The sequence below is a fragment of the Manduca sexta genome, chromosome 16 (assembly GCF_014839805.1).
Source record: "Manduca sexta isolate Smith_Timp_Sample1 chromosome 16, JHU_Msex_v1.0, whole genome shotgun sequence".
NCBI lineage: Eukaryota > Metazoa > Arthropoda > Insecta > Lepidoptera > Sphingidae > Manduca > Manduca sexta.
Window position 1 is genome coordinate 527,473 of NC_051130.1, and position 27,914 is coordinate 555,386.

The 27,914-nt window shown below is 44.9% G+C and overlaps 3 protein-coding genes across 3 annotated transcripts; 1 reads left to right on the forward strand and 2 right to left on the reverse strand.

Annotated features, from left to right (window-relative positions):
• Positions 1–102: 102 nt before the first annotated feature.
• On the forward strand, positions 103–19,881 carry LOC115451056. Its single transcript, XM_037439408.1, has 23 exons — positions 103–531; positions 1,908–2,111; positions 2,514–2,673; positions 3,112–3,254; positions 3,471–3,622; positions 3,755–4,320; positions 4,463–4,567; positions 5,040–5,140; positions 5,346–5,549; positions 5,670–6,293; positions 6,401–6,529; positions 6,889–7,347; positions 7,475–7,729; positions 14,181–14,373; positions 14,690–14,783; positions 16,128–16,333; positions 16,519–16,761; positions 17,028–17,303; positions 17,676–17,866; positions 18,540–18,659; positions 18,791–18,974; positions 19,165–19,292; positions 19,533–19,881. The coding sequence occupies exons 1-23, from the start codon at positions 251–253 to the stop codon at positions 19,567–19,569; spliced, it is 5,055 nt and encodes a 1,684-aa protein (XP_037295305.1). The 5' UTR covers positions 103–250; the 3' UTR covers positions 19,570–19,881.
• Positions 11,354–12,785, reverse strand: LOC115451055 (lipase 1). The gene has a single exon (XM_030179250.2). The coding sequence runs from the start codon at positions 12,706–12,708 to the stop codon at positions 11,557–11,559; it is 1,152 nt and encodes a 383-aa protein (XP_030035110.2). The 5' UTR covers positions 12,709–12,785; the 3' UTR covers positions 11,354–11,556.
• A 150-nt stretch (positions 19,882–20,031) lies between the features above and the next one.
• LOC119188436 (protein C1orf43 homolog) lies at positions 20,032–26,434 on the reverse strand. Its single transcript, XM_037439202.1, is given in 6 exon segments — positions 20,032–21,609; positions 23,302–23,464; positions 24,915–25,134; positions 25,309–25,462; positions 26,193–26,267; positions 26,269–26,434. Coding segments are annotated over 6 exon segments (777 nt in total). The 5' UTR covers positions 26,353–26,434; the 3' UTR covers positions 20,032–21,528.
• Positions 26,435–27,914: the final 1,480 nt, after the last annotated feature.

The window sequence follows — 27,914 nt, forward strand, 5'->3', positions numbered from 1 at the left end:
TATATAAGGTAATACTAATAAATATTAATTCTTAATACATTCATTACCATCCATCGCAGATCATGTGAAGTTGGCGATCCCATATTGACCTCAATAGTTAAGGCCATAGGGTAGCTGTCAACTGTCAAATGACAGAAAAAAGTGACATTTGTTATAATTCGCAAAAACAGCTGTTCAATCTACGAGCCGGCTAAAATTAATTTTCTAATAGCTAATTTCTATTTTAATTTCTATCATTTTGTAATATAAAATGGATGAAATAGAATACAAATTGAACGCAAATAATAGCGTATTAGTCGTAAATGCAATCGATAAACTAATAAGTACAATAAAATCGAATTTTAAGTTGGAAGATCGTCAGAGATTTGTGTTGGAGAATGAAGAATTGAAATATTTGAGGGAGAAATGTTCTTCAAAGGATGCCATGGTGAGCCTGACGGCATGTCAGGGTCTCCTGGCTCTGGTGGAACTCGGGGTCCTCGAAATAGCGCATACAATGTCCACAGTGGTCACTCTATTGCCAGCTGCACAGTGAGTAGTATTCAATTTTTTTGTTGAAATTTGAAGTATTTCATTCTCTTAGTAGGTAGTTTTAGTATCCATTTTGGAGGTTGAAAAAAATAGTTTATTGTCTGTGTGATTCACCTGTTGGTAAATATTCAGTACACATTTTTTTTTAAATTGAATATTGCAATGTAGTATATTTTTCTTTTGTATTATGAACCAATATGAATGTCTTGGTTTAGGTATAAGTTAATAAAAAATATGTACATGCATATAACATATACCTAATATAACTTTTCAATAATCTAGTATGTCCCTCTCGTAAATATTGCTGTGCCCAACAAGTCCATGATGATGTCAAGAGTCTATTAAAAAGTATACAATCATTGTGGAGTGAAATAAATTTTGAATTTGAATTTAATGACAATATTGTGAACGGAGATATCTTTAGTTCAAACCTAGCATGGGCAGAATGTTCTAGAGCAAGAAAAACTAAAATTTAAGTCCATTCCTTTTAGCAAAGAAGGTTGATATTCATATTTCAATCATATGTTTTCAATACAAATTCAAGATAGGTTTATGTATAAGTACACATAATGAAATCATTATTTTTGCTGTCACATGCAAACATTGATATATGATGACACAGGCTCAGTAGGTATGTGTTTCAAACCTTTTAATAATAGCTTGTGTATAGGTCTCTAAGTGCTTTAAAATATATGTTATACAGCAGTGGCGAAGTCTATAGAGCCCGATTCCAGCTGGCTTCCCTTTCGTAATTTATGTAAAGTCTATTTATTGTTATAATTATTTGCATACTGAAAATTGAAAATAATGTAATTAAGCTTTGCAGTTGGAGCATATAACTATCTTGCTTTTCATTACGATCACATAATATTCTCGATGTACCAAAAGCTTTTAATTACTAAATATATTTTATTTTAGTGTATAATAGTATTTTACAAATATGTAACTATAACATTCATGAATTAAGTAAGTAAAGAATTTCTATATTATTATTGTTCGTAATCCTGACTTTAAACATTTTTTACCACACAGATATAGGGTGTTGTATAAAAGAGGGTTCATGCTGACACCAATAATTGCAGATAAGGACATTGATTTATATTTAATCATTAAATTAAATAACCAAAATGATATATTTATACATTGAAATTTTATTCATATTTAAATAGGAAGTAGTTGGATGAACTGAACAATAATACAAAAGTCTTGCTACTATGTCAATAAAAAAAAATTGGTTTTGTAAATAATATGATTAATTTGGGTAAAGCCCCATTTTGGATACACTGTTTATAAACCAAATATTAAGACATTGTAATTTCTGCATTTCTAACATCCTTAGAAAGAAGAAATTATATTTTTTATGATTTCTATCACAGCAACTACTTAGCAATAATATCGACGATGGCTGGTCTCTTGATCCTGGATCTGAAGTCTAGACTGATACCTGGGCAACCATATAAGTGCCAGTTCTCCCTCAAGTCTCCACAGCACCCATTCATAACGGTGTTAGAAAAGAACAAGGGTGCAGCGGATGATGTTTTGGCACAAATGCACGCGCTGTGCACGCATCCAGATTACACGTAAGTAATGAAAAATAATTTTGAGCTCTCCAAATGAGTAAGTGGAAGTATATTTGCATACGCACGAATAACGACCACCGTACACACACGAGGTTGCTAATACTCGAAACATAAGGTATAAAACCCACCATTGTGGCCCATGTAAGTGTATCGCCTTCCAAGATCAGATTGTGTATACCCAGTTTAATATAGGCCGGCATAATTATGTCGGCTAAAACGTAATCATCTCTCGTTATTCGACACTACCTGAGCCCTGCTCAATTTACTTACGTAACATTATATCCAGTGCGGTCACAAAAAACAGACTAACGTTATCTATAAATAGATTATTATTAAGTTTAGTATTATTGGAATAAAAGGTAACTACAAAGGGCACATGAAAAGGTATTCAATTTCTTCCAGGGTATCGTCCAACAGTCTGGAACTCCTTCGGCCGGTGTTCCTCTGGTTGACTTGTAACCCTCAGCGCGACGGCGGCATTAGACCGTGGCAGTTGATGCTGAGTCTCCCACAGACCAGTGCTTTGTCTTCCTTGCTGCTTGCATGTCTCAGTTGTCAGCAGGTATTAATGTTTATGGATTTTTAAAGTATTCATTGAAGTATTAATTTGAGTGTGGCAAATCATTTGGACTCGAAAAAAATTATATACAGGGGTGCTTTAAATACAGGTGCAATAGAGATACTTTGTTCAGGAATTTTATTTATCTTTCTAAATATTATGTTGGAGTTTTTATATTTTACTAAGTTTAATGATACTGAACATCTAATATGTGAAGATAACTTCGTAATTTAGACTTGTGGCAGTCTAGTGAAATACCAATATTCTTTATAGATAGACGTGGATTTTACCGTCAGGCGGGCTCACTCACGTTCTCATTAAATGTATAAAGAAAAACATATTTTTAAAAGATTATTATAGCACTAAATAATATCTAAATTATTCATCCTATACTGTCGAAAAGCTCCAAGATTACTTGAGTTACTTTATGCTTGCCTGTAGATATGCAACCCTAGTCTAATAGAGCGCGCGTTCAGTGCGTATTCGGCGGTGACAGACGCAGCGGTGTACCAGCAGAACAGAGAGATGGTGATGGCCTTGCTGCCGATGCTAGCCAGGGTATCCAACGAGTTGGTCAGGCATGGGTGAGTTTTAGCAAATATCCAGAAAACCATCGGCTCACGATATCGTGAGTGATGATTGTCCCGCAATTAAAATCATTGTAAGGTTGTAAACATGAATAAAAGCTTTATTTTCTTTTAATATTAATGGGGCATGCGCGATTCCTTTTTATAATAAACAAGTCGAGACTAACTGGTGTCGACTTGTGAGTTTTGACCTTATAAAGTTGTTTCCCCCAGCCGTGACCCCCGTCCCTGCTACGTGTTGATGGAGAGGTGTTTCGCGCTGGACGCGGCGGAGCTGCGCGCTGCCTCGGGTTTAGTGCTGATGACTCTCGCGGACAACTTGCTGCACACATCCGCGCTGCATCTGCACGAATTGTTCAACTTGTGTATGTTTTGCTTATGTGTCTGCTTTAAAAAAGTCTCTGTCTAGTTTTCTTTTCACAGCTTACATAATATTTACAGTCATCGTGTTATTACGAAATCCAGTTCTTAGTTCAATAAACTTAAATTCGTTCCAGGTCTAAATATAATTAGCAGATATGAATGTCCAGCAATATCGCTGGACGTTTTCGTTGCGCTCACCCTCCAATGGCTGAATCTACCCTCACACCTCACATCATCAGCTCTAAAGGTGGCGGCCAAAATCCTCGACACATACCAGGAGAAAACCTCAGAAGATACTAGACTCCACACCCCGAATATGAAAGCCAACAAGACTTTTCAAGCACTCCTGTATACAGATAGTAGACTCTCAATAATTTTCAAACTAAACGAAATCTGGGAGCGAATGAGAGACGATCCAGAGAAGCTTAAATCCTGGTTGAATGATTTAGAGAAAGTAGACGATGGATTGAAGAAAGAATTGCTTCCGTTCTTATTTGGTATTATAATGGGGAAGAGAAACGACCAGTGGTACGAAGAGATTGCGATTAAAGCCCTGGCTGTTGTGACTGGAATGATTAATACTATGAAGGATGTCTCGGTGCAGCTGCTGCCGATTCTCGTGTACAAAATAGCACATGACAAGTCCCCGAAGATGAAGTTAGAGTGTTTGAAGGCGTTGCCTTTGATGGCGAAGACTAAGGTAAGTTGAAGTTTTAGTGTTTTCGATTCCTGGCCAATGGCCATTTATGTTAATGAATGAATGAAACCGGCCGCAGATTTCGCAGCACCTAGAGATCTTGCTCTTAAAATATGTTTTAACAAACTTGATTTGTTTTTAACAGGAAAATGTGCCAACCGTGGTGTCGATATTGAACAAGCTAAAGGCGAACAAAGGAGTGCCTACGTCGTTTTTGATAATGCTCTATGCAAGTCTGGCTGATAATCAGGTATTTTTATGTTGTTTCCTTATTAAGCTTTAATTATATATATAAGATGCATGTTTCAATTTATACTATCTATACTAATATAAAGAGGGAAATTTAGTGAGTCTGTAGGTTTGTACAGTCTAATTTCTGGAACTACTGAACGTATTTTAAACTAATAGGCTAAGAAGCTACGTTACTCCTGATTGCTATAGACTATAGAGAGATATTATTTTTATCCCGGGAAAACTTTTTCACCCGGGCGCAGCACGAGCAAAGGCTGGTATTTTATAAAATTAGTATTTGTTCCATTATTTTACCAATATTAATTTTCTGACTACATACTATCTGGATTAAATTTTATTTTTATTAATAATACCCAAAGTTTTCATCACCCTGTATGTAATGAGCCCGCGATAATGACTCGTGTCGAGACTCGAGACATCGACTTTCGAGATGAGTAAGTGATTAGTTGCTATTGTTTATACTCTTGCAGGTGCGTTGTTTCCCGTACCTGCGGGAAATGTTAGTCGACACGACTCTCGGTCGACCCGACGATTTGAAGTGGGAAATCGACATAGCCAGGGCCACAGCTGTGTTGATATGAGAGACGAGGTAGAAATATTGTTTAGTGTTATATTTCTTTTTTATTTCATACCATATCTAGTACTGACTGATGCACATCGAACAGGTCTAGAATACTAACACGCTAAGATTGATTCGATCGGCGCTTGTTCGCGCTTAAATGTGTAGACTGGCGTAGCAGGACGATGATTCTTCTACTATGAGTGTTTGTCCCCAGGCCTTCCCCGCAAGGGCTGGAGCTGAAATGGCGTGATCTCATCAACGCGCTGAACCGGTGCGGCGACAAACCGGAGCGGCGCGGCGACGCGCGTGTCACTCGCGGCGCTGGCGGCGCTGTGGCAACGCGGCCGTCGCCCCGCCCGGCGCCTGGCGCGCTCGAGCCCAAGCTCGGCCGCGACAGCCGACCCATCGTGCAGATACAGTGAGTATAACGCGCGTGTCACGCGCGGCGCTGGCGGCGCGGCGCGGCCGTCGCCCCCGCCCGGCGCCTGGCGCGCGCTCAGCTAAACTCGGCCGCGACAGCCGACCCATCGATGCCCAGATACAGTGAAAGTATAACGCGCGTGTCACGCGCGGCGCTGTGGCGCAGCGCGGCCGATCGCCCCGCCCGGCGCCTGGCGCGCGCTCGAGGCAAAGCTCGGCCGCGACCGCCGACCCATCGTGCAGATACAGTGAGTATAACGCGCGTGTCACGCGCGGCGCGCTGTGGCGCGGCGCGGCCGTCGCCCACGCCCGGCGCCTGGCGCGCGCTCGAGCCCAAGCTCGGCCGCGACAGCCGACCCATCGTGCAGATACGAGTGAAGTATAACGCGCGTGTCACTCGCGGCGCTGGCGGCGCTGGCGCGGCATCGCCCCGCCCGGCGCCTGCGCGCGCTCGAGCCAAAGCTCGGCCGCGACAGCCGACCCATCGTGCAGATACAGTGAGTATAACGCGCGTGTCACTCGCGGCGCTGGCGGCGCGGCGCGGCGCGTCACGTCGCCGCGCCGCAGCGCGCGCTCGGAGTAAAGCTCGGCCGCGACAGCCGACCCATCGTGCAGATACAGTGAGTATAACGCGCGTGTCACGCGCGGCGCTGTGGCGCGGCGCGGCCGTCGCCCCGCCCGGCGCCTGGCGCGCGCTCGAGCCCAAGCTCGGCCGCGACAGCCGACCCATCGTGCAGATACAGTGAGTATAACGCGCGTGTCACGCGCGGCGCTGTGGCGCGGCCGTCGCCGCGGCGCCTGGCGCGCGCTCGAGCCAAGCTCGGCCGCGACAGCCGACCCATCGTGCAGATACAGTGAGTATAACGCGCGTGTCACGCGCGGCGCTGTGGCGCGGCGCGGCCGTCGCCCCGCCCGGCGCCTGGCGCGCGCTCTCGAGCCCAAGCTCGGCCGCGACAGCCGACCCATCGTGCAGATACGGTGAGTATGGCGCGTGTCGCGGCGCTGGCGGCGCTGTGGCGCGGCCCGTCGCCCCGCCCGGCGCCTGGCGCGCGCTCGAGCTAAACTCGGCCGCGACAGCCGACCCATCGTGCAGATACAGTGAGTATAACGCGCGTGTCACGCGCGGCGCGCTGTGAGCGGCGCGGCCGTCGCCCCGCCCGGCGCCTGGCGCGCGCTCGAGGCAAGCTCGGCCGCGACAGCCGACCCATCGTGCAGATACAGTGAGTATAACGCGCGTGTCACGCGCGGCGCTGTGGCGCGGCGCGGCCGTCGCCCCGCCCGGCGCCTGGCGCGCGCTCGAGCCCAAGCTCGGCCGCGACAGCCGACCCATCGTGCAGATACAGTGAGTATAACGCGCGTGTCACGCGCGGCGCTGGCGGCGCGGCGCGGCGCATCCGCCCCGCGCCCGGCGCCTGCGCGCGCTCGAGCCGGCTCGGCCGCGACAGCCGACCCATCGATGCAGATACGAGTAGGTATAACGCGCGTGTCACGCGGCGGCGCTGTGGCGCGGCGCGGCCGTCGCCCACGCCCGGCGCCTGGCGCGCGCTCGAGGCAAGCTCGGCCGCGACAGCCGACCCATCGTGCAGATACAGTGAGTATAAACGCGTGTCACTCGCGGCGCTGGCGGCGCTGCGCGGCGCGGGGCCGCGACAGCCGACCCATCGTGCAGATACAGTGAGTATAACGCGCGTGTCACGCGCGGCGCTGTGGCGCGGCGCGGCCGTCGCCCCGCCCGGCGCCTGGCGCGCGCTCGAGCCCAAGCTCGGCCGCGACAGCCGACCCATCGTGCAGATACAGTGAGTATAACGCGCGTGTCACGCGCGGCGCTGTAGCGGCGCGGCCGAATCGCCCCGCCCGGCGCCTGGCGCGCGCTCGAGCCCAAGCTCAGCCGCGACAGCCGACCCATCGTGCAGATACAGTGAGTATAACGCGCGTGTCACTCGCGGCGCTGGCGGCGCTGTGGCGCGGCGCGGCCGTCGCCCGCCCGGCGCCTGGCGCGCGCTCGAGCCAAGCTCGGCCGCGACAGCCGACCCATCGTGCAGATACAGTGAGTATAACGCGCGTGTCACTCGCGGCGCTGGCGGCGCTGTGGCGCGGCGCGGCCGTCGCCCCGCCCGGCGCCTGGCGCGCGCTCGAGCCCAAGCTCGGCCGCGACAGCCGACCCATCGTGCAGATACAGTGAGTATAACGCGCGTGTCACGCGCGGCGCTGTGGCGCGGCGCGGCCGTCGCCCCGCCCGGCGCCTGGCGCGCGCTCGAGCCCAAGCTCGGCCGCGACAGCCGACCCATCGTGCAGATACAGTGAGTATAACGCGCGTGTCACTCGCGGCGCTGGCGGCGCTGTGGCGCGCGGCCGTCGCCCCGCCCGGCGCCTGGCGCGCGCTCGAGCCCAAGCTCGGCCGCGACAGCCGACCCATCGTGCAGATACAGTGAGTATAACGCGCGTGTCACTCGCGGCGCTGGCGGCGCTGTGGCGCGGCGCGGCCGTCGCCCGCCCGGCGCCTGGCGCGCGCTCGAGCCCAAGCTCGGCCGCGACAGCCGACCCATCGTGCAGATACAGTGAGTATAACGCGCGTGTCACTCGCGGCGCTGGCGGCGCTGTGCGCGGCGCGGCCGTCGCCCCGCCCGGCGCCTGGCGCGCGCTCGAGCCCAAGCTCGGCCGCGACAGCCGACCCATCGTGCAGATACAGTGAGTATAACGCGCGTGTCACTCGCGGCGCTGGCGGCGCGTGTGGCGCGGCGCGGCCGTCGCCCGCCCGGCGCCTGGCGCGCGCTCGAGCCCAAGCTCGGCCGCGACAGCCGACCCATCGTGCAGATACAGTGAGTATAACGCGCGTGTCACTCGCGGCGCTGGCGGCGCTGTGGCGCGGCGCGGCCGTCGCCCCGCCCGGCGCCTGGCGCGCGCTCGAGCCAAGCTCGGCCGCGACAGCCGACCCATCGTGCAGATACAGTGAGTATAACGCGCGTGTCACTCGCGGCGCTGGCGGCGCTGTGCGGCGCGGCCGTCGCCCCGCCCGGCGCCTGGCGCGCGCTCGAGCCCAAGCTCGGCCGCGACAGCCGACCCATCGTGCAGATACAGTGAGTATAACGCGCGTGTCACTCGCGGCGCTGGCGGCGCTGTGGCGCGGCGCGGCCGTCGCCCCGCCCGGCGCCTGGCGCGCGCTCGAGCCCAAGCTCGGCCGCGACAGCCGACCCATCGTGCAGATACAGTGAGTATAACGCGCGTGTCACTCGCGGCGCGCGGCGCTGTGGCGCGGCGCGGCCGTCGCCCCGCCCGGCGCCTGGCGCGCGCTCGAGCCAAGCTCGGCCGCGACAGCCGACCCATCGTGCAGATACAGTGAGTATAACGCGCGTGTCACTCGCGGCGCTGGCGGCGCTGTGGCGCGGCGCGGCCGTCGCCCCGCCCGGCGCCTGGCGCGCGCTCGAGCCAAGCTCGGCCGCGACAGCCGACCCATCGTGCAGATACAGTGAGTATAACGCGCGTGTCACTCGCGGCGCTGGCGGCGCTGTAGCGCGCGGCCGTCGCCCCGCCCGGCGCCTGGCGCGCGCTCGAGCCCAAGCTCGGCCGCGACAGCCGACCCATCGTGCAGATACAGTGAGTATAACGCGCGTGTCACTCGCGGCGCTGGCGGCGCTGTGGCGCGGCGCGGCCGTCGCCCCGCCCGGCGCCTGGCGCGCGCTCGAGCCCAAGCTCGGCCGCGACAGCCGACCCATCGTGCAGATACAGTGAGTATAACGCGCGTGTCACTCGCGGCGCTGGCGGCGCTGTGGCGCGGCGCGGCCGTCGCCCCGCCCGGCGCCTGGCGCGCGCTCGAGCCCAAGCTCGGCCGCGACAGCCGACCCATCGTGCAGATACAGTGAGTATAACGCGCGTGTCACTCGCGGCGCTGGCGGCGCTGTGGCGGCGCGGCCGTCGCCCCGCCGGCGCCTGGCGCGCGCTCGAGCCCAAGCTCGGCCGCGACAGCCGACCCATCGTGCAGATACAGTGAGTATAACGCGCGTGTCACTCGCGGCGCTGGCGGCACTGTGGCGCAACGCGGCCGTCGCCCCGCCCGGCGCCTGGCGCGCGCTCGAGCCCAAGCTCGGCCGCGACAGCCGACCCATCGTGCAGATACAGTGAGTATAACGCGCGTGTCACGCGCGGCGCTGGCGGCGCTGTGGCGCGGCGCGGCCGTCGCCGCCCGGCGCCTGGCGCGCGCTCGAGCCCAAGCTCGGCCGCGACAGCCGACCCATCGTGCAGATACAGTGAGTATAACGCGCGTGTCACTCGCGGCGCTGGCGGCGCTGTGGCGCGGCGCGGCCGTCGCCCCGCCCGGCGCCTGGCGCGCGCTCGAGCCCAAGCTCGGCCGCGACAGCCGACCCATCGTGCAGATACAGTGAGTATAACGCGCGTGTCACTCGCGGCGCTGGCGGCGCTGTGGCGCGGCGCGGCCGTCGCCCGCCCGGCGCCTGGCGCGCGCTCGAGCCCAAGCTCGGCCGCGACAGCCGACCCATCGTGCAGATACAGTGAGTATAACGCGCGTGTCACTCGCGGCGCTGGCGGCGCTGTGGCGCGGCGCGGCCGTCGCCCGCCCGGCGCCTGGCGCGCGCTCGAGCCCAAGCTCGGCCGCGACAACCAAACCATCGATGCAGATACAGTGAGTATAACGCGCGTGTCACTCAGGGGCGCTGGCGGCGCTGTGGCGCGGCGCGGCCGTCGCCCCGCCCGGCGCCTGGCGCGCGCTCGAGCCCAAGCTCGGCCGCAACAACCGGCCTATCGTGCAGATACAGTGAGTATAACGCGCGTGTCACTCGCGGCGCTGGCGGCGCTGTGGCGCGGCGCGGCCGTCGCCCCGCCCGGCGCCTGGCGCGCGCTCGAGCCCAAGCTCGGCCGCGACAGCCGACCCATCGTGCAGATACAGTGAGTATAACGCGCGTGTCACTCGCGGCGCTGGCGGCGCTGTGGCGGCGCGGCCGTCGCCCCGCCCGGCGCCTGGCGCGCGCTCGAGCCAAGCTCGGCCGCGACAACCGACCATCGTGCAAGATACAGTGAGTATAACGCGCGTGTCACTCATGGCGCTGAGCCGCGCGAATATTTTTTTATGTTAAGTCATGGTTGATAAATAAATATTTATTAAAAATAATTACCTTTAATATTAAACAATAAAATAATTTAATTTATAGTTCTCATTAATTATAAAAATCTACGGAATAATATTCTTACAAAAAAAGGAACATTAAAAAGCATGATATTTCCCACACCTTATTATGTTCATTACTAAACATAATAATACGTGAGAGCTGCTAGGTTTTTTTTTAATTCACACCGGTTACGTCCTTCGGGCACATGGTTAAGAAAAAACAGTTAAAATCCCAGATCACATTTAACTCTACTAGATGCCACATCAAGAGATTTTAAGAACCATAACACAATATTTACAATTCATAATATGAAACGACTATGCGTCATAAATATTGCATTCATATACAGCATGTTCCAAAAGGGAGGTATTACACTGATTTAATCATATGAAAGGGATAATTATTACAAATATAATCGGATGGAGTGATTCCAGAGGAAGGTTTATATGTATAATAACATCCATTAAATAGTGGAGAAATACTGTTATTTTGTTATGTTATACCGTGCGAAGCCAGAGCGGGCCGCTATGTTTTTATATACAACGTTCACAGTTTTTCTGTAGTGTATTTAGTATCAGCATTGGACCCGTGTGAAGCCGGGGCGGGTCGCTAGTATATAATATTAATGATGATAATTGTTTTTATTTTTGTTGTGCAAATATAAAAAGTAAATAACATTTAATAACATTTGTACCCATTTTTAAGCACATTGCGCGCATGGAGGAGTGTGAGATTTAGCATAATTGAGGTAGTGAAGGTCATATGGAGCAGAGTAGAAAAATTAAAACTATGTGTATTATGTCTTACAAATATATATTAAATTTTACGGTCTTATTTCGACCATTCGACTACCACTAGTTATAAATAATATAATATAATAAAACATTAATTATATTTCTCTAAAGTCTTCAACACATGCGGAAACAAATGCTTGTCCATGTTCCGCCCCCACACGTGATCCATGTGGTTGAATTGTCTTCGTTTTATTATTCGGAATTCGACGACATTCGCCAGTTCTTTTTCCAGTAATTTCATATTTGCAACCGGCACTAGTCTATCGTTCCTGCTTCCGTACAGAGCCACCTTCATCGTCACCTTCCGCAAGTCGTAATCTGGTGGACTTTTCTGTCCGTATATTTCCATATTTGTTTTCGATCCGTAGTCAAATTTACAGAATTTCTTGTCCATAGCATTTTGTACCAAGTGTTCCCCGTTCTTCCTAGAGGTGGATATTGGGTAATGTCCGATTAAGACGGGTATGAATGCAGGCTCTAATTCCTCCGCATCAGGCCCCCCTAGTTCTCCCAGCATGCTGGCGCACAACTCCGTTTCGACGCTACACATATCCTGCACCACTGTCCTCAGCTGTTTGTTGAAGAGTTCGTCAGTGTCCAACGCTATTAGAATTTCATTCAATACATTTCCGGCTCGAGTAATAAAGCTCCATGGCGGTGGCAGGTTGGTCAAGTAGCCCACAGGCGCTAGAGCTATGAGTAGGTTTACTTTATCATTGTACTCTGGCTTTGTTGATCCCAACACGAAGAAAATCGAATTTCCTTGAGAGTGTCCGATGGCGTTCAATTTGTCTGCATTGGTTCTGCTCAATATGTAGTCAATGATCGCTGGCAGGTCATAGTAACCTAATTCGTGGTAACTGTAGTCCCAGAATTCCTTGTTTTTGTCTGGATCTAGCTGGGTATGTGCCCTAGAATATTGGGTTCCTCTAACATTGCCAACCCAGATGTCGTATCCCCGGCTAGCCAAGACCGCGACCAAAGACTTGTTTCCTCTGATGATGAAAGTGTCTGCGGAGTCGATGATGCCGTGCATGAGGAGAATCGGCCTGCTGCTACTCCCGGGCACGTGAAATAGCTTGAGGATGTATCCGTCTTCAGTGGTGACGTTGTGCTCCTCACAGGTATACCCGTATTTGTTTGCGAGGCCTGTGAAGTCCAGCCGACCGTCTTCAGCCAGTTCTGGCGCCACTTGCAGCACCAGGTTTGCGAGTAGTGACGTTAGAATGATTATTTCTTTCATGTCTTCTCCCCGCGATGATGTTCCGTCCGCATGTGTTCTTGTAGAGTCGTGAAACGTGATTACGATGTTACCGGTGTTTGCGATGTGGACCAACTGAAGTTTAGTTATTTTACGATATATTATCTGGGAATTCTGGTTTAATAATAATTGGCCACAAAAAAATGATCTGTTCATATCTAGCTACACGTATGAGGAAATCACGTTGTGTTTAGTAAAAACATTTTTTTTGCAAGTACAGGGTATTTGTTTTGTTTAAGATATTACTTCCTTGGTCTAAACTCTAGTGGCAGCTTTCAAGGACAGTTTGTCGTAATGTTAAGGGCTTGATTTTCACATTGGGCGACTTTTTGCAAAGTTTTGCTTGTCGGGAAGTGCATGTGAGTTGCCCAGGTTAGGATTTTGCGGGAGCAATTGCAAAGGAATCCCATCACCGTGGGAGGGACATTATCTTTGACTGTGAAGATTCAGGTCTGCTTCTCCCTACATTTCAGTTGAACAGACGAACCCTATATCACTATCGACCTGGGAATCAAATTCTGTACCTCAACGCGCATCGACGGCAACAAACACTAGCTATTTACGTAATCACTACTATGAAATCTCTAATTTAACAAACATCTGTGTAACATACGTCAGCATTGACCTTGACTATTATGCATATAAATTGATTTATATGAAGTGTTGAATAAAATCAAATGAGACGACTTCTGTAATGAACGTGTTTTTAGTCCAAACAAAGTTCTCACTACTGCTGTAATCTAATGTTCCTACTGTGTTGGATTTTGATGGTTATTTTATACGTAATAGCGAATAATATGATAAAGAAACCTTTTCCGAAAGTAGCAGTAAAATTTGTGAAGTATTGCAATGTGCATGAGAGGGGCCGTGGTGAGGGCAGCGTGCTAAATGTACGCTCTATCATTCGCGCGCTTCTTAATTCCTGATGACGTCACCAGATAGTATCGCATCTTTTATAATTTTTTCACATTTAGCTCTTCCGTCAAATTTCAAGGGTAAAAACTTAAAGTAAAAATGAAATATAATCTTAAAATGGGACCAGTCCAAATCTACTAAATCGAACGCAAAAGAATCACTTAAATCTGTCGACGAGCTAAAAATTTATTTGTGACCAAAAATACGACGGTTAATGAACCCTTAATTTTTTTTAGATTTTTTATAACTTACTCAATAGATTAACGTTATGGCTCGAGCTCCATAACTACAATGGCCATAAATAAAATCTAAAGAAAGGTTGACCCTGTCTGATTAGGCGAATATCCAATATATCCAAACATTACTATAGTATGTACCGTCTACCATTTTCATTTTATTATTATAACCTTATTTATATATACATGGATACTTGTAATTGGTCTTTTATTATATATTTTTTCTTAATACTTATCTACGTTAGCTATAAGTTTTCTAAATCAGTAAAATAAAATAAAAAAAGTTACGTTGTTTGTACGAAGGCTATGCAAGCTGCTTGGCGAGGTGCCGTCTCTACGCGTCTCGACGCCTGAGTACGACCGCCTTGTGACGGACGCCTGCCGCCGTCTGTGGGCGTACATCGCCGATTCCAACCACCCCGAAGTCATCGAGGCGGCTTGCGACGCACTCGCCGGATTCAGAGTTGATGATTATAAACTTAAGGATATACCAGAGGTGTGTGTAGATAGATGTATGTTTTGTAATACCTAAACATTGGAAGTCCACAATCTTCTTTTTTTTGCAATTCCATAATCTGACACTATCACTTCTTTTGAGATGGAAGGTTTTGCCCTATTGGGATGACAGCACCGATGAATAATTGAACTTCCGATTATAAGTTTCTATGGTCTCTGATCACTGTTCAGAGCACCTACAATTCCAGAAGAATTGTGGAATTACTGCTGGTCTTAAAAAAACCTATTCGATTAGGAGCATGATTGAATGGTGGCCATGCATCATCCTGATTGTTTATAATGTAACTTTTCAACAGATATACAGGAGGACAGTCAAGCTGCCGCCCTCGCACTGCAAGACACCCGCCGATGCTGCCAGGAAGCCCGAAGATGTTCTGGATTATGTGCCGTGTGAGTGCTGGAATTTAGATTGTAGCATTGGTTTTATGAATTTAAGTTTGTAGCTGCCATCTTCTACACGCATTTATTTAAATACTTACGTACCATCGAAATTATTATTTATCAATCTAGTATTCTACATGATGTCAGACTCCCCGTTGCCCTGCCCACCTTATCTGGTTAATGGGAGCTAAAGAAATAAAAAGGCAAGGGAAAGCTAACAAAATATATGTAATAAAGGTAAACAAAATATTATATAAGACACTTATTCTATAAGGGGTCGGGGTATTAGAACATCCATTGTCCAAAACACATTCTCCACCGATTGAATACACTGGCCTTGGGTTCCTGGTGCGCGGCGCTGAGTGCAGTAGCGTGCACTCTTCTTGCTACAGCAGCAAGCAGTAGGTAGCACCCGTAGGTAAACTGCAGCAGCAGGCAAAAGGGTCATGCAACCACTCCCGTGGAACACGACTGGAACCGGAGTGACCGACGCTAGTAGCAGGCAGTAGGGCAGAGCGCTAAGCAAGCAGGTGAACCCTGAGAATCCAATTTTCAGTGTCTCAAATAATGTTTGTTGCTGTTTGACTGCCACACTCATGCAGTTGCAAAAAGCGAACCCAAGAACTTCGTGGTGTTCATGCAATTAATAGTATCTGAGATGAGGCAGTCAACATACACACGATTAGATTAACATTAATTATTCGTATTGTTAATTAAATAAGACGGTTGTCAAAATGGCGGTCGTAGCTGGGTACTCAAGCTATTTTCATGTACATTCATTTGTTTATTTCCACAAGACATACCAACCCTTTACATGCAGTGCCCGTATACCAATCAAGCTCGAGTTAACAAAAGTAGTAGTAGCTAATTCCAAATGGAATAACATTTAATCATAGCGATATTTAATTATTTACATTAGCTCACATCACAGTTGCGCAATATAAAAACTAGATATTAACATTGCTTATTAAATAGTATAAACACTCACCCAATTCGGGGGGTACACAAGGCTGTAGATATTATGTTCAGTAATTTTATAATTTGCGAATATAGTTCGATCGCGTTTTATTGATTCCTCCGAATGACGCTTGCCCGAACGCATTCCCCGTCCGGGCGCGGGGGTGAAATCCCTGCCTTTCGGGCGCATGCTCCCAGACCTTTTAGCCGATGCGCGTGACATTCTCTTATTGTTAATAAAAAATTTATTATTATAAAATAATGTTTACCTAATACAAAATAATAAAATAAATTAGTAATTAGTAACGGAATAACCGTTACATAATGTCTTACAAAACACCTAATGTTGTTTGTTTGGATTTTGGCATAATACTTGAAAATTCCTTCTCGTTCCAGGCGAAGTCTGGCCAGAAGTGTTCAAATACACAAACCAGGCAGCCCTTCAGGGGGTCATTCGACTCACCTCTCGTCTCATAGAGCGCGAGATCAAGGGGTACCGCAGCGGAGTGTACCAGCTCGATGTGAGGCAGGAACCTCTGAACCTGGGCAGTCTTCCGCCCTCGAGCGTGGTGCGTGGGCTGCTGGAGTGCTTCAGGAAGCAGGTGAGAGCTAGGGTGCACCAGAGTGTACAACCAAACACTGAACAGTTTATGCTAAGTATCGAATGACTAGCAAAACCTCACAAGTCAGAACTCAAATGCTAAGTTCCCAACTGAACGTCGCTGCAAAGATACTGATAATGCAACACCAAGAATTTTAAGAATAATCAACCATACACAATTTTCAGGCAACATCCCCTACCTACGACTACACGGACACAATACTCCTGGCGATCTTACAAACTCTCTCGTCAGAGTACCCCCGACCAATCCCTCCCGTGGACCTGTGCTTCCTGCCCGAGATCTTCCACCGTGGTCCACAATGGAAAGCGGAGTGCGTGAAGTTCGCCGCCAGGCAGGCCTCGGTCTCGCCATCAGCTCGGAGGATATTGGAGAACTATCTTCAAGGTGTTGCTAGTGATACCGCTGAGGTGAGTAGAACAGTATTGACCTTTCTGAAATCTAGGAATTCCGATTTTAATTCGAAATGACATCTCTGTGTCAGGTCTTTGGGGCCCTTGGACACGAGTTTAGTTAAAGCCATCTTTCTAACCCAATTTTGTTTTTAAAGTCGTACTGGAATGGTTTAAATGAGGTTGGCATTTGTGTATGCTACTAGGATAAAGACGGCGCTGTGAAAGAAATGCTCGATAAAACTGTTAATTTCAAACACCAACCCTCGTTATTTTATTTTCAGGAAGAAGACGTGGTCCTAGTATTCGACTTCCTCCCAATACTGTGTCGCAGCATGCCTCCTAACTCCTTGAGGGAGCCGATTGAGAGGCGTCTGGGCGAATCCTTCACTGCTCTCTCAAAGGTGAAGGGTGCCAAAGACCCTCAGGAGTTCCTGTTCGTCAGGCAGCTGGACATGATCAGGAAGTGCCTGGAGTGCGATAAGATCCACGTGGCTAACAGGACTCTGCTGTCACAGATCGTGGAGAATTACTTCTCTGTCATCAGTGATGATAATCTGGTAAGTTTGTTCTCCTAGAGGTCATGGCGCGATATATATATTGATCTTATGGTTAAAGTGAAATATTAAAAAAAGAAGTGAATGTAAAAAGCTACGTAAATGGGTTTGGATGCTTTGGATTAACATAATTACAATCTGATTTTTTCCTGCAAACATACCCAATAAAATTTGTATTCTGCGATATTCTTTGTATGCGAGCAGGGTCACGAGCAAAACTTAACTGATAATTTGTATGATTGGTAAATGACGCATCTCGACTTAAGTCAAACCACCTTAACAGCATTAAATGTTTCACGTAAAAAATACGCTGTCATTAAGTAAAAAACTCGCAGTCCTTAATTATAATTTTGAATATTTTTTTGTATTTTGTAGGCATGGCCCATGTACGTGCAGACGTGTCGCTGCCTGTCGACGAAGTATCTGGAGCGCATGACGTCGCCGTCGGGCTGGTGGGAGGTGTCGGGCGAGCTGCTGCGCAAGTCCACGGCACTGCGCAGCGCCGTCGCCGCCGAGGCGCTCGTGTGGCTGCACGAGACCATCGACGCACACGCCACGCATCTCGCGTGAGTTACTACCCCCAGTTCAAACAGACACGCCACACATCTCGCGTGAGTTACTGCCCCCAGTTCAAACAGACACGCCACGCATCTCGCGTGAGTTGCTACACCCAGTTCAAACAGACACGCCACGCATCTCGCGTGAGTTGCTCCACCCAGTTCAAACAGACACGCCACGCATCTCGCGTGAGTTGCTACACCCAGTTCAAACAGACACGCCACGCATCTCGCGTGAGTTGCTACACCCAGTTCAAACAGACACGCCACGCATCTCGCGTGAGTTGCTCCACCCAGTTCAAACAGACACGCCACGCATCTCGCGTGAGTTGCTACACCCAGTTCAAACAGACACGCCACGCATCTCGCGTGAGTTGCTACACCCAGTTCAAACAGACACGCCATGCATCTCGCGTGAGTTACTACCTCCTAGTTTAAAATATTTGATATCTATGAATGATTTTTGCAAAATGTTAGCAGTGGTAAAAACAAATATGTGGTTTCATTTACTAATGTAATGTTAAATGTGGTGTCGTACAAAGAGGGTGGGTAATTGGTATTTGTTTGATATCGTGCGCTAGTAGAAACGAATGTATTTGCGCCTAAATTGCCGTCACATGAGTGATACGGGCGCACGGAGCGGATTGTCATCTTTAAATGTGTGTCGATATGTTTGGTGCAGGGAGCAGGAGTTTTCCCTGCAGTGCATGGTGCCGGCGCTGCAGGCCGCCGAGCCGGACGGCGTCGCCACCAGGGAGTGGTTCCTGCAGCTCATGGCACGCACGCAGGTCGCCTTCAAAGAGTGAGTGGATTTAATTTTTTTCATTTCCACCCCCAAATTTGATTGTTTTGCCACGTTTGAGTACATCGTAAAACTTAGTAAAATACACTTCTACACCAATATATCGAAAAGAAATTTCTTCTTTCTTCCAGGACTGAAGACGAGTCCTCGAAGCTGTACCTTTGCGACGTGTTCACCCTGAGTGTGATAGTGTTTAGCGGATACTGGAGCCTGCAGCCCGAGGACTCGGCGGGCAGGAGTGAGAGACAGGCGCTGCTGCCCGCCGCCGTCGCCGCGCTGCTCGCAAGAGACGGCTGGAGTGACTGCACGCTGCAGGTTAGTACGACACGTGGTCACACTCGACACTGAGTCTGCAGCCGAGGACTCGGCGGGCAGGAGTCCTCATATTCACCGTACACAACACGTATAATACAAAATACGCCATGATAGTCTTTTTCGGCTAGTCAGATTTAGGATTAAACCTAAGCTCACGAAAAACATTAATAAAATAAAGGGTATTCCGCAGATGCTGGAGTGGTTGTGGCACACGCGGGACTCAGTCCGCGACGTGTCGGCGCAGCTGTGGTGCCAGCGCGCCCTCCTCGCCGCGAGACACACGCATCACTTCGCACAGCATCGGATATGGACCAAGCTGTGAGTACACGGTTCAAACTTGGCATCATTTTGGACTGTCAAGGGAGCATTCTCTCGTCAGTAGACATTCTATTTAGACTCCACTCCACTTACAATCAGGGACAGTGAGGTCATTTTGCCCTGTACAAAAAAAACAGTGGGTCGGAAGATGATGAACATGGGGCTCTAAAGTGGCTTAATAGACTTATAGCCTGCCACATTTGTCTTGTTAGTAAAATGTATTCATTTGTTTTGTTACAGAGAAAGTCATTTCGGCCGCGACATTGTCGACGATTAAAGTTTCCAGAGTATTATATTTGCATCAATATTTATTCTAAAATAATATTCTTATGCCACCTAAAAGGTATATTACGAATGGCGGATTTATTATTTGTAAAAAAACAATTTATCGAATTTTGTAATTTTGACTTTACAGATTTAAATATATCCAATATGTCATTAAAAATACAAAATAATGTGTATATCTACACGAAATATTTAAATGGTGAATAAAAGAATAAAAATGCACGTAAAGCCAAAGACCTAATAATCAATGCAAAAAGAGCTTCCACATTAATTGTAATCAAAAGTTATTAAAAAACAAAACATTTTTTTTTGTTTTATTTTAATGAAAGTAGTGATAAGTTTATTAATCATGGTTGGGTTTATAATGCAAGCGACAATCCGAGAAATCAGTACGATCTAAATCACACTGATTTAGAAAATTATCCATTAATGATATAAATAGTTGCATAATTCTATAAAACACTACGATTTATCGGTACGATCTTTACTGTTCAATACAAATCGTAATGATTTATCGGATGTAACTTGTACAAGTTTAGGATGATTTTGTCGTAATCAAAGAATTTTCCATTTCATTACACATTTACTCCTAAACATTTACAACGATAGTAAAGCCAATTTTTACATAATAAATAATTTACATATGTACAACATCTAATGAATATGTATTTAATAATACAGATAATTTGCAGTTTACATTTTGAATTATACGACTTAGTCTAATGATTTCTTATGTCTACTCGAATATTAGACAGTTAAATAAAACTATTTTGTGGATTTAATCGCGGTTTTATATTATAATTTTCTGCGGACGTTACAAATACTTTACAGCCTTCGTGGTCGAGAGGGGGGCCCGAGATTACAAATATGAGACCGAGACCAGAAATGAGTTCGCTCGGGGACCACGAAAGCTGCAAAGAATTCTAAACACATCACTAAAACCCGCAAATTGTTTTATTTTAACTATACGATTTCTAATCTTTAGGCAAGATTTAGGTATTACTACCTGAATAGACACACTTAATTACCAACATCTATAGCATTTACCTTATTTGCACATATCAATGTCAGAGAAAGAAGCCAATCTGACCCTTCTATGACCAAAGTTCATCACCACTCATCACACTAGTCGCTCCTGTGGACTTCAACTTGATTGATACCTGGGGATACCACGAGGAATATTTTCAATATATAGTTAAAAACAAATGTAGCCGGACAAATTCAAAACTTTACAAAGCAAAATATTAATTATTATTTAAAAGGCAAATATTAATTTTATTTATCTAATAAAAAGTAAAGCCTTTGTAGTTTATTTTAGTGTAGAAAAACGATTGTTGATGCGAGGACAAAAATGTAATGGCAATTTGAATTTTTGTATTTTTTAGTTACTTCTGTGGGTGACTATACAAAACCTTTGAATATGTAATTCGTTACATATTCAAAATCAATCAATAAAGGTCCATTGCATGTTGTTTTGCAAATATACCACAAACATTCATTTCTATATCCTATTTCTAGTAATGTTCATCAATATACCAACGTCCTATACTTCATTCAATCACATTTGCTACAACTGACACCAATACAATCTTAAAAATCAAGTCAATCAATCAAAATTAGTCTCTTCTTGATCTTCGATACTTCCAGTCAAGTCAAAATGTGGATCTCGTCAAATCCTAAAACAGTATTTTTATTGACACTGGTAGTCCACTATACATATTTAAGACTATATGGTAAACAATGGAGGTCACATAAAGTGATATTTTCAGAGGTGTTGAGATAGTGGCCTCCATTGAGACTAAGCTTCTTGAGTCAGACTATAACATTCGTGACTAATTTCAGACTATAAAGATTGATATTTGGGGCTATATTTTTTTAAATTTTCAACAGTATGGTCAGTACATTGACCATGGGTGGGTTCATCGCTGTTCAAACGCAGCGATGGCGCGTTTCAGACGGCTGTCTCGTCTCGGACGGCTCGGACGGGCACGCGTATCACCTCCTCCTCGGATTTTGACTCTGCGGGCATGTTCTGAAATGGAAAATGTATTAAAATAGTCTATATTAGATACAATGCCTATAATGGATTAAGGGTCCTAAATAAGCTATATATTAGCAGGTATAGTGTCATTATATTATAAGGGGCTTGTAAAAAACTTGAATTTCAAATTAAAAATTGCTCATAAGAATATGTTAAAAGATATTATTGTATTAATTAGTAAACATTTACGAAAAGTTAAAGTACTGAAATTTAAAAATAATTGTTAGGCATTAAGGCAATTATTACTTTTATCGTGCAAAAATTGTTAACATATAATATGTAATTAAACTTGACCTGAAATTAGTCACTAAACGCCCTCAACATTTCGATGGCTCCTAAGTAAAGTATCGTATGTGGAAAAAATCCGATGTTCACATTTTAGCGTTTCGTTATCTAGGTACTGTATACTGGCAAACCCATTTAATTCAAAAGATAATAAACGAAAAATCACGTTAGTAACAACCATTTACTTTACTTTTTTATGGGTTTTAGTAGTAAACAGTAAGAACATAACGAAACGTTAAAAAAATTAATATCGCTATTTTTTCAGATATGATAATTTACTTAGGAGCCATCGATTTGTCAACTTTTATGCCCGTATTCATAGACGTTATTTATCTAACGACGGATCATTGCTACAATAACAAGTCTGTTTGTGTGTGTGTGACTAACTTCAGACTAAGTTCAATTAGGCAATTTTTGGTACTCCATACAGTAACACTAAGTAAAGAAGAGGGTAAAAAATATATCGGGAAGAGGGAGGGAGGCAGCGACGCGAGGATTCAGCGGCAAATAATATAGACGCGATATGCCAGGTATGGCATATCTATGGCAAGCATGGCACGTGACAGAACAAAGTTTAGATTAAATAAAAAATATTGCCAAACATAAAGGATACGTCCGCTTTTTGTATGGGCGCTGGTTCTCTATTTCGAATAAATTCCAACCAAACCAACGCATATTAGCATAAGTAAATATATTTTTGTATTAATATCTAAGAATGCCGTGTCTTCTTCTTATATGGACATTTCAAATAAAGCAACAACTTATTACTAGTTTGTAATAACTTTTGCATTACAAATTTGGTCCTGATATCCAGTCTATAACTAGCTATACTGTTTAATGTCTTTGCTTAAAAACGATACAGCCAATTGCAACAAATTGGATTTGGAAATGGAAAATATAAAAGAACTCAATAAAAAAAATCCAGTTATTCTCAGAGGAAAATTAACTATATATTTCATATCTTAACTTTTTTTGGGGGTGCATTCCAATATAGCAACATTTATATTTCGAAAGCGTTCATTTTAAGTGTAACATTTAAGAAGCTATGACTGCTTAGCTTAAAAATAGTTTAACATATATGTAAATTGTAAAACTATTTTTTAAGCTTAGCAATCATAGCTCTTCAACAAAGAGATAACAGTGCTGAGCGCACCTGACTGACAATGGCAGACATGCGACTTTTTCAACCGAAAAAAATAATTTTTACTTTTAAAAACTCAAATTAAGCTGAACATAACATGTAAGAGATAAATAACGGACGCATAGTGTGACAAATTGTTTCCTATATCATCGACTTTGTTTACTGATAAAATCAATAAGAAATTATTTTATCGGCAATAATTATTCTGCACCTCCCCCTCCCTTTCCGTGGACATGTGAGTATTGTAAGGTGGGAACCTCTAGCGCGGTGTAGTGGTTGTGTAGTGCCGCGGGCAGCTTGGCGGGCAGGGCTGCCAGCGCGGCGGGGCGGCGGCGCACGGGCGCGGCGGGGGGCGGCGGCGGCGCGAGGGTGCGCGGGGTCACGCGCCCGCATCCCCCCACGCTCTTTAACAGCCGCCCGCTGCCGAATTCACCCATTCAAACCATACATCTTAGACAACCTTTCTAAAATTGTTGATGTTGATAGAAAACAAAGAATATGGAAATGTCATCCTAGTGCTAATTCTGTTGATAGAATGTATCATTCCCATACATTTGTTTTGTTTTCTATTAACATTATCGATTTTGGAAAGACGTCTTGTCTAATCTCCTATATTTTCAATTTTTTTTCCTAGCTTGGTTAATACTTTTTTGAATCCTAAAACTGCTATAACTATTGTTTTTTTTTTCATAATAAAATATTTTTTTGTTGTAATGTTTTGCTTAGAATTTTTATTGTTTAAGCCAAAAATTGCAAAATGGAATAATATTTTTTGTTACTAGCATTATAATAATCTATAAGAAAAGCTTAAAAAACTAAACAAGGAGTGTGAATCTGTTATAATAGTTTTTTTTTTCGGCTTTGTATGATTTGTATTATAACGAAGAGAAAGGGGGAGTATTCCTTATACTTATATGTTGTCATGGTTCAAAAATATTTTACATATGTTTTGAATGATTGTAACCATACAAGTTACAGCCATGACAGGAGCTATATCTGGAAAAACTGATGTCACAGCACCATATCTTGGACTATAAACTATTAGGTACAGATGGCAAAAAAATATTCTTGCTAGAAAATTTCACCATGCATCACACAAAGCAAACTACATTCACCATGACAACAAGCACAATTTCTTTGCGATTTGTGTAAAACTTTTATGCTGACCTTACATAACAGGTAATAAAAGCAATTCTTCAAAGATATTTAGGTTTTATCTTCACAATCAATTGAGCCATATTTAAAAAGATTTCTTCATATTGTATACACAAAATTTTATAATAGATGTCACTTCATCAGTGCGACTGGTTCTTTATTCAAAAGGTAAAGAATTTAGGCCATCTGCCGGCAAGGAAACACGGCAAGCAATGCCAAAACAATCGTCAGAGACAGTTCATATACAAAAGGGGGAAATGGTTAAATAGAACCTTTGTTATGTTAGGAAAATCATGCATTAATGAAAGAAAGTATATTATAATCTGATTTTGGTCCTTCGAACCAGATTGTAGTATAACATAGAGTACATACTTGGCCAGAATATTAACCTACACTACAAAGCCATTTATAATTTCACAAAATAACACAGACACTAAACTAACATAAATAACTATGTAATTAAGTAAAACAGCATTCAACATTCTGTTATAAACATCTTAACACAAACACAGACAACCATTCATTTCCGATCTTTATGAATGACTTGAAATTCGACATTTAACGGAGGCAACGAATTTAGTGTTCGTAAAATAGATTTTTTTATTGTGAGCAAGGTTGCCAGTTGCTGAATATTAGTTAACAATATAAAATAGGGACACCGAGATAAAAATGTTGTCTGCATTTGGCATTCATCTATATAATTAAAATCACTTACGCATCCAACAATTTGAGCAGCAGTCGGCTGTACGCCTGGTATTCATCTTCCCCAAACTCTCCAGGATGGTGACGAGCAAACTCGTATGTGTCGCAGAACTGGTGGACCAGCTTCTGTCCTCTGCCGTCGAGAGGTGCTGCCAGGGACGAGAGCAGAAATGCACGGAGTGACTCGCGCGGATGACGCCTCAGCCCAGGGTCTTGACAGGCTATCTCCTCTTCTGTGAACAAATATTAATTAGATAATCTATATGAATCAAGCATATATTGCATGATGAAAATAAAGCATTTATTTTTGTTGAATAATCTTAATTAATTTCAGGAATTAACATTCATAATGACTCTTGGTATGGAGTAGCAGTTTACGTTCACCTGATAATTTAAAAATTCCTCACCTAAAGTCTTGACATCATCCACAGCCTTGAACCTGTAATGGTACGGTTGCTGGGGCTCCAGGATATAGTGTGAGGGCTCCGTGCTAAGCAGCCGTGGTTCGTACATGATGCGTGGCACCGCCTCAATCCTCCGCTCTATCTCTTTCTTCAGGCACTGAAACCAGTTACGAGAAACTGTAGATGTAATAAGTTGTGAGCCTATCGAGTGTTACTGAGATATTAAAAAAAAGCTGGAATTACCGAGAAATACGTAATATCACACATAATTATTGTAATCTATTAGTAAAAAAGGTAAGTTCAACAGAAAATAATATCTTTAATATGATACAGCACAATGGCGGTGTCGCTCCCAGTAGTGTGAAATTATTAAGATTCCTAATTTGTTTCTAAAAACATTTATCTATTTGGGATATCATGATTGCTTTAGACTGAAATTTGTGCCCCTTTATTTTGTTTTATTGTTTTGAATGACAAGGTGAACTTGCCATTTGCCTGATGGTAAGCGATATGACCACCCATAAACAGCACAAACACCATCCAACTCCTTGTATTACAAAGTATTGTTTAGTATTCCACTATGGTCGCCATCCTGAGACATGAGATGTTAAGCCTTATTATGTCCATTAGTTACACTGACTATAATTTCATTCTAACTGGAGCTCAACAGTGACTACACACTGTTGCTTGGCGGCAGAAATAGACATTTTGGTGGTAACCAGGCGGACGCTGACATATGAGAGACATACCACCAGTAAAACAACAACGCCCTATAACAATATCTTTATCACACTACGACGCCAAGCAAGGATGCACAAGTTGCACCACTGTCTACCCTGTTACAAAGTAGTGGATTTATTATTATATTTAATATATTACTCCCTTACTTTTTTGGCGTCTGTGCCTATTGGGACGTGGGGACCTCTTCGCGATCGCACAGCAAATCTTGTTATTTGTCTTTTTAGCAAATATAAACAATATTACGAATGTTAAAACACCACCACTTATTATAAATATAATGTTCAATATACTGGTGAAGTCTTGCATCTCTTTAACTCTATTAATTCATTAAAATGTATAAAAACACAACTCCCTATTTTCGTAGGTATTGATTTATTTGACAGTTGACACTGACGTCTATCATAGAAATTGACGTTGACAAAAATGTAAAAATAATTAATAATCATGGATATTTCTGCCTTTAAAATTTCGTCATATTAAATTTTAAAGGCCGAAATATCCATGATTATTAATTATTTTTACGTTTTTCTTTCAACTGCGAGAACTAATCACTAACTAGACGTGAATTTAAATTCTTTACTTGCCAATACTTGTTTAGTTACCCAGATTAAAGCCGAAACAAAATGTATGAAAATGGACCTTGAGCTACCACCTTAAACCCCAAGAATGTATCTAAGGCACGCGCTTTAGGTACTTTGGGCTGCATAACAATCACTTAGGCCGAGACTACACGAATGTTATAACTTGAATTGGGCTTCTTAATTTAACATAGACACAGCTAACTATGTATAAAATAATGCTTGAGTACGAAAAGAAAGTATTTCTTTAAGTACATAATATGTAGTACATCTAAATATTTTCAACAGGTACTTAAAGACAGAAAACCTAACAGCTAGCAAGGACACTAGAGATAATTCAAATATATGTATGTAGGTATTAAATTTTGCTATAGTAGGTAAATCTTATTGTAGGTACAAAATCTTATAATAATAATAGTTAAAATGAACATCGTTACGACGTAGCAAAATGTAATTGCGAGTTGCATAAATATTAAATAATTATAATACATATTTTTCCTTCGTGCATACCAAAGGAGAAACAATGAGCTATAAGACGTCTGCAGTGTAGTACCAAGTGTTATACTTAGAAACACTTATTTATTCATCGTTTATCATAAGGTATATAGAAGCCGAACATAAATTCCTTTAACATGATTCTTTCTATAGAGCAGGGCGCGGCGTAACGTCTCCGAGTGCACGTGTTTCGCATACAAACTCACGATGACCAATAGACTTTGTTCAATTATGGAGTAGTGATTGTCGATCGAGTACGGACGCTACAATGGGTTCTTATACAAATTTGGTTTCGTACATTCCACTACATATAATTTCTATTCAGCGCACACGACGGTGCCTTTGATTGGCGTCATCGTAAATATAATGGCGCAGGGTGGCGTCCTGGTGGGTATGTTCTTTTAAAACATTTTTACTGCCTTGGTCTATTTGTTACAGGCTGTATTCGTGAGTTTTTGGCTTCGATTCGATGTAGTTATCATTTCTGTAATTTTAATGATACACGTGGGTTGAAGGGATTGGAATTTACGTCCGATATGGCTATGCTCACCCTCAGGTTCAGATAAATGTAGAGTGTAGGTGCACCCCGTTACACCTACGTAACCCTTCGAGGATTAAGGCGTGAACCTGTCTATATAACAAGTAACAAGTATATATATTTTTATCGGAATGTAGCCACACTTATTTTGAGTCCTAATTCAACTGTACTGTTATAACTTATAACGTAATCCGACGAGAGTCCTTGCTCGAGATGATTTGCACCAACATTGCTGCGAATTCGAAGAAGAATGCTGA

Excerpts from the sequence above, each read along its gene's own strand:
- LOC115451056 (XM_037439408.1), top strand. The coding sequence starts at position 251 with ATGGATGAAATAGAATACAAATTGAACGCAAATAATAGCGTATTAGTC. Across the intron at positions 5,141-5,345 it reads ATAGCCAGGGCCACAGCTGT|GCCTTCCCCGCAAGGGCTGG; the intron begins GTTGATATGAGA and ends GTTTGTCCCCAG. Across the intron at positions 19,293-19,532 it reads CATCGGATATGGACCAAGCT|AGAAAGTCATTTCGGCCGCG; the intron begins GTGAGTACACGG and ends GTTTTGTTACAG.
- LOC115451055 (XM_030179250.2), bottom strand. The coding sequence starts at position 12,708 with ATGAAAGAAATAATCATTCTAACGTCACTACTCGCAAACCTGGTGCTG.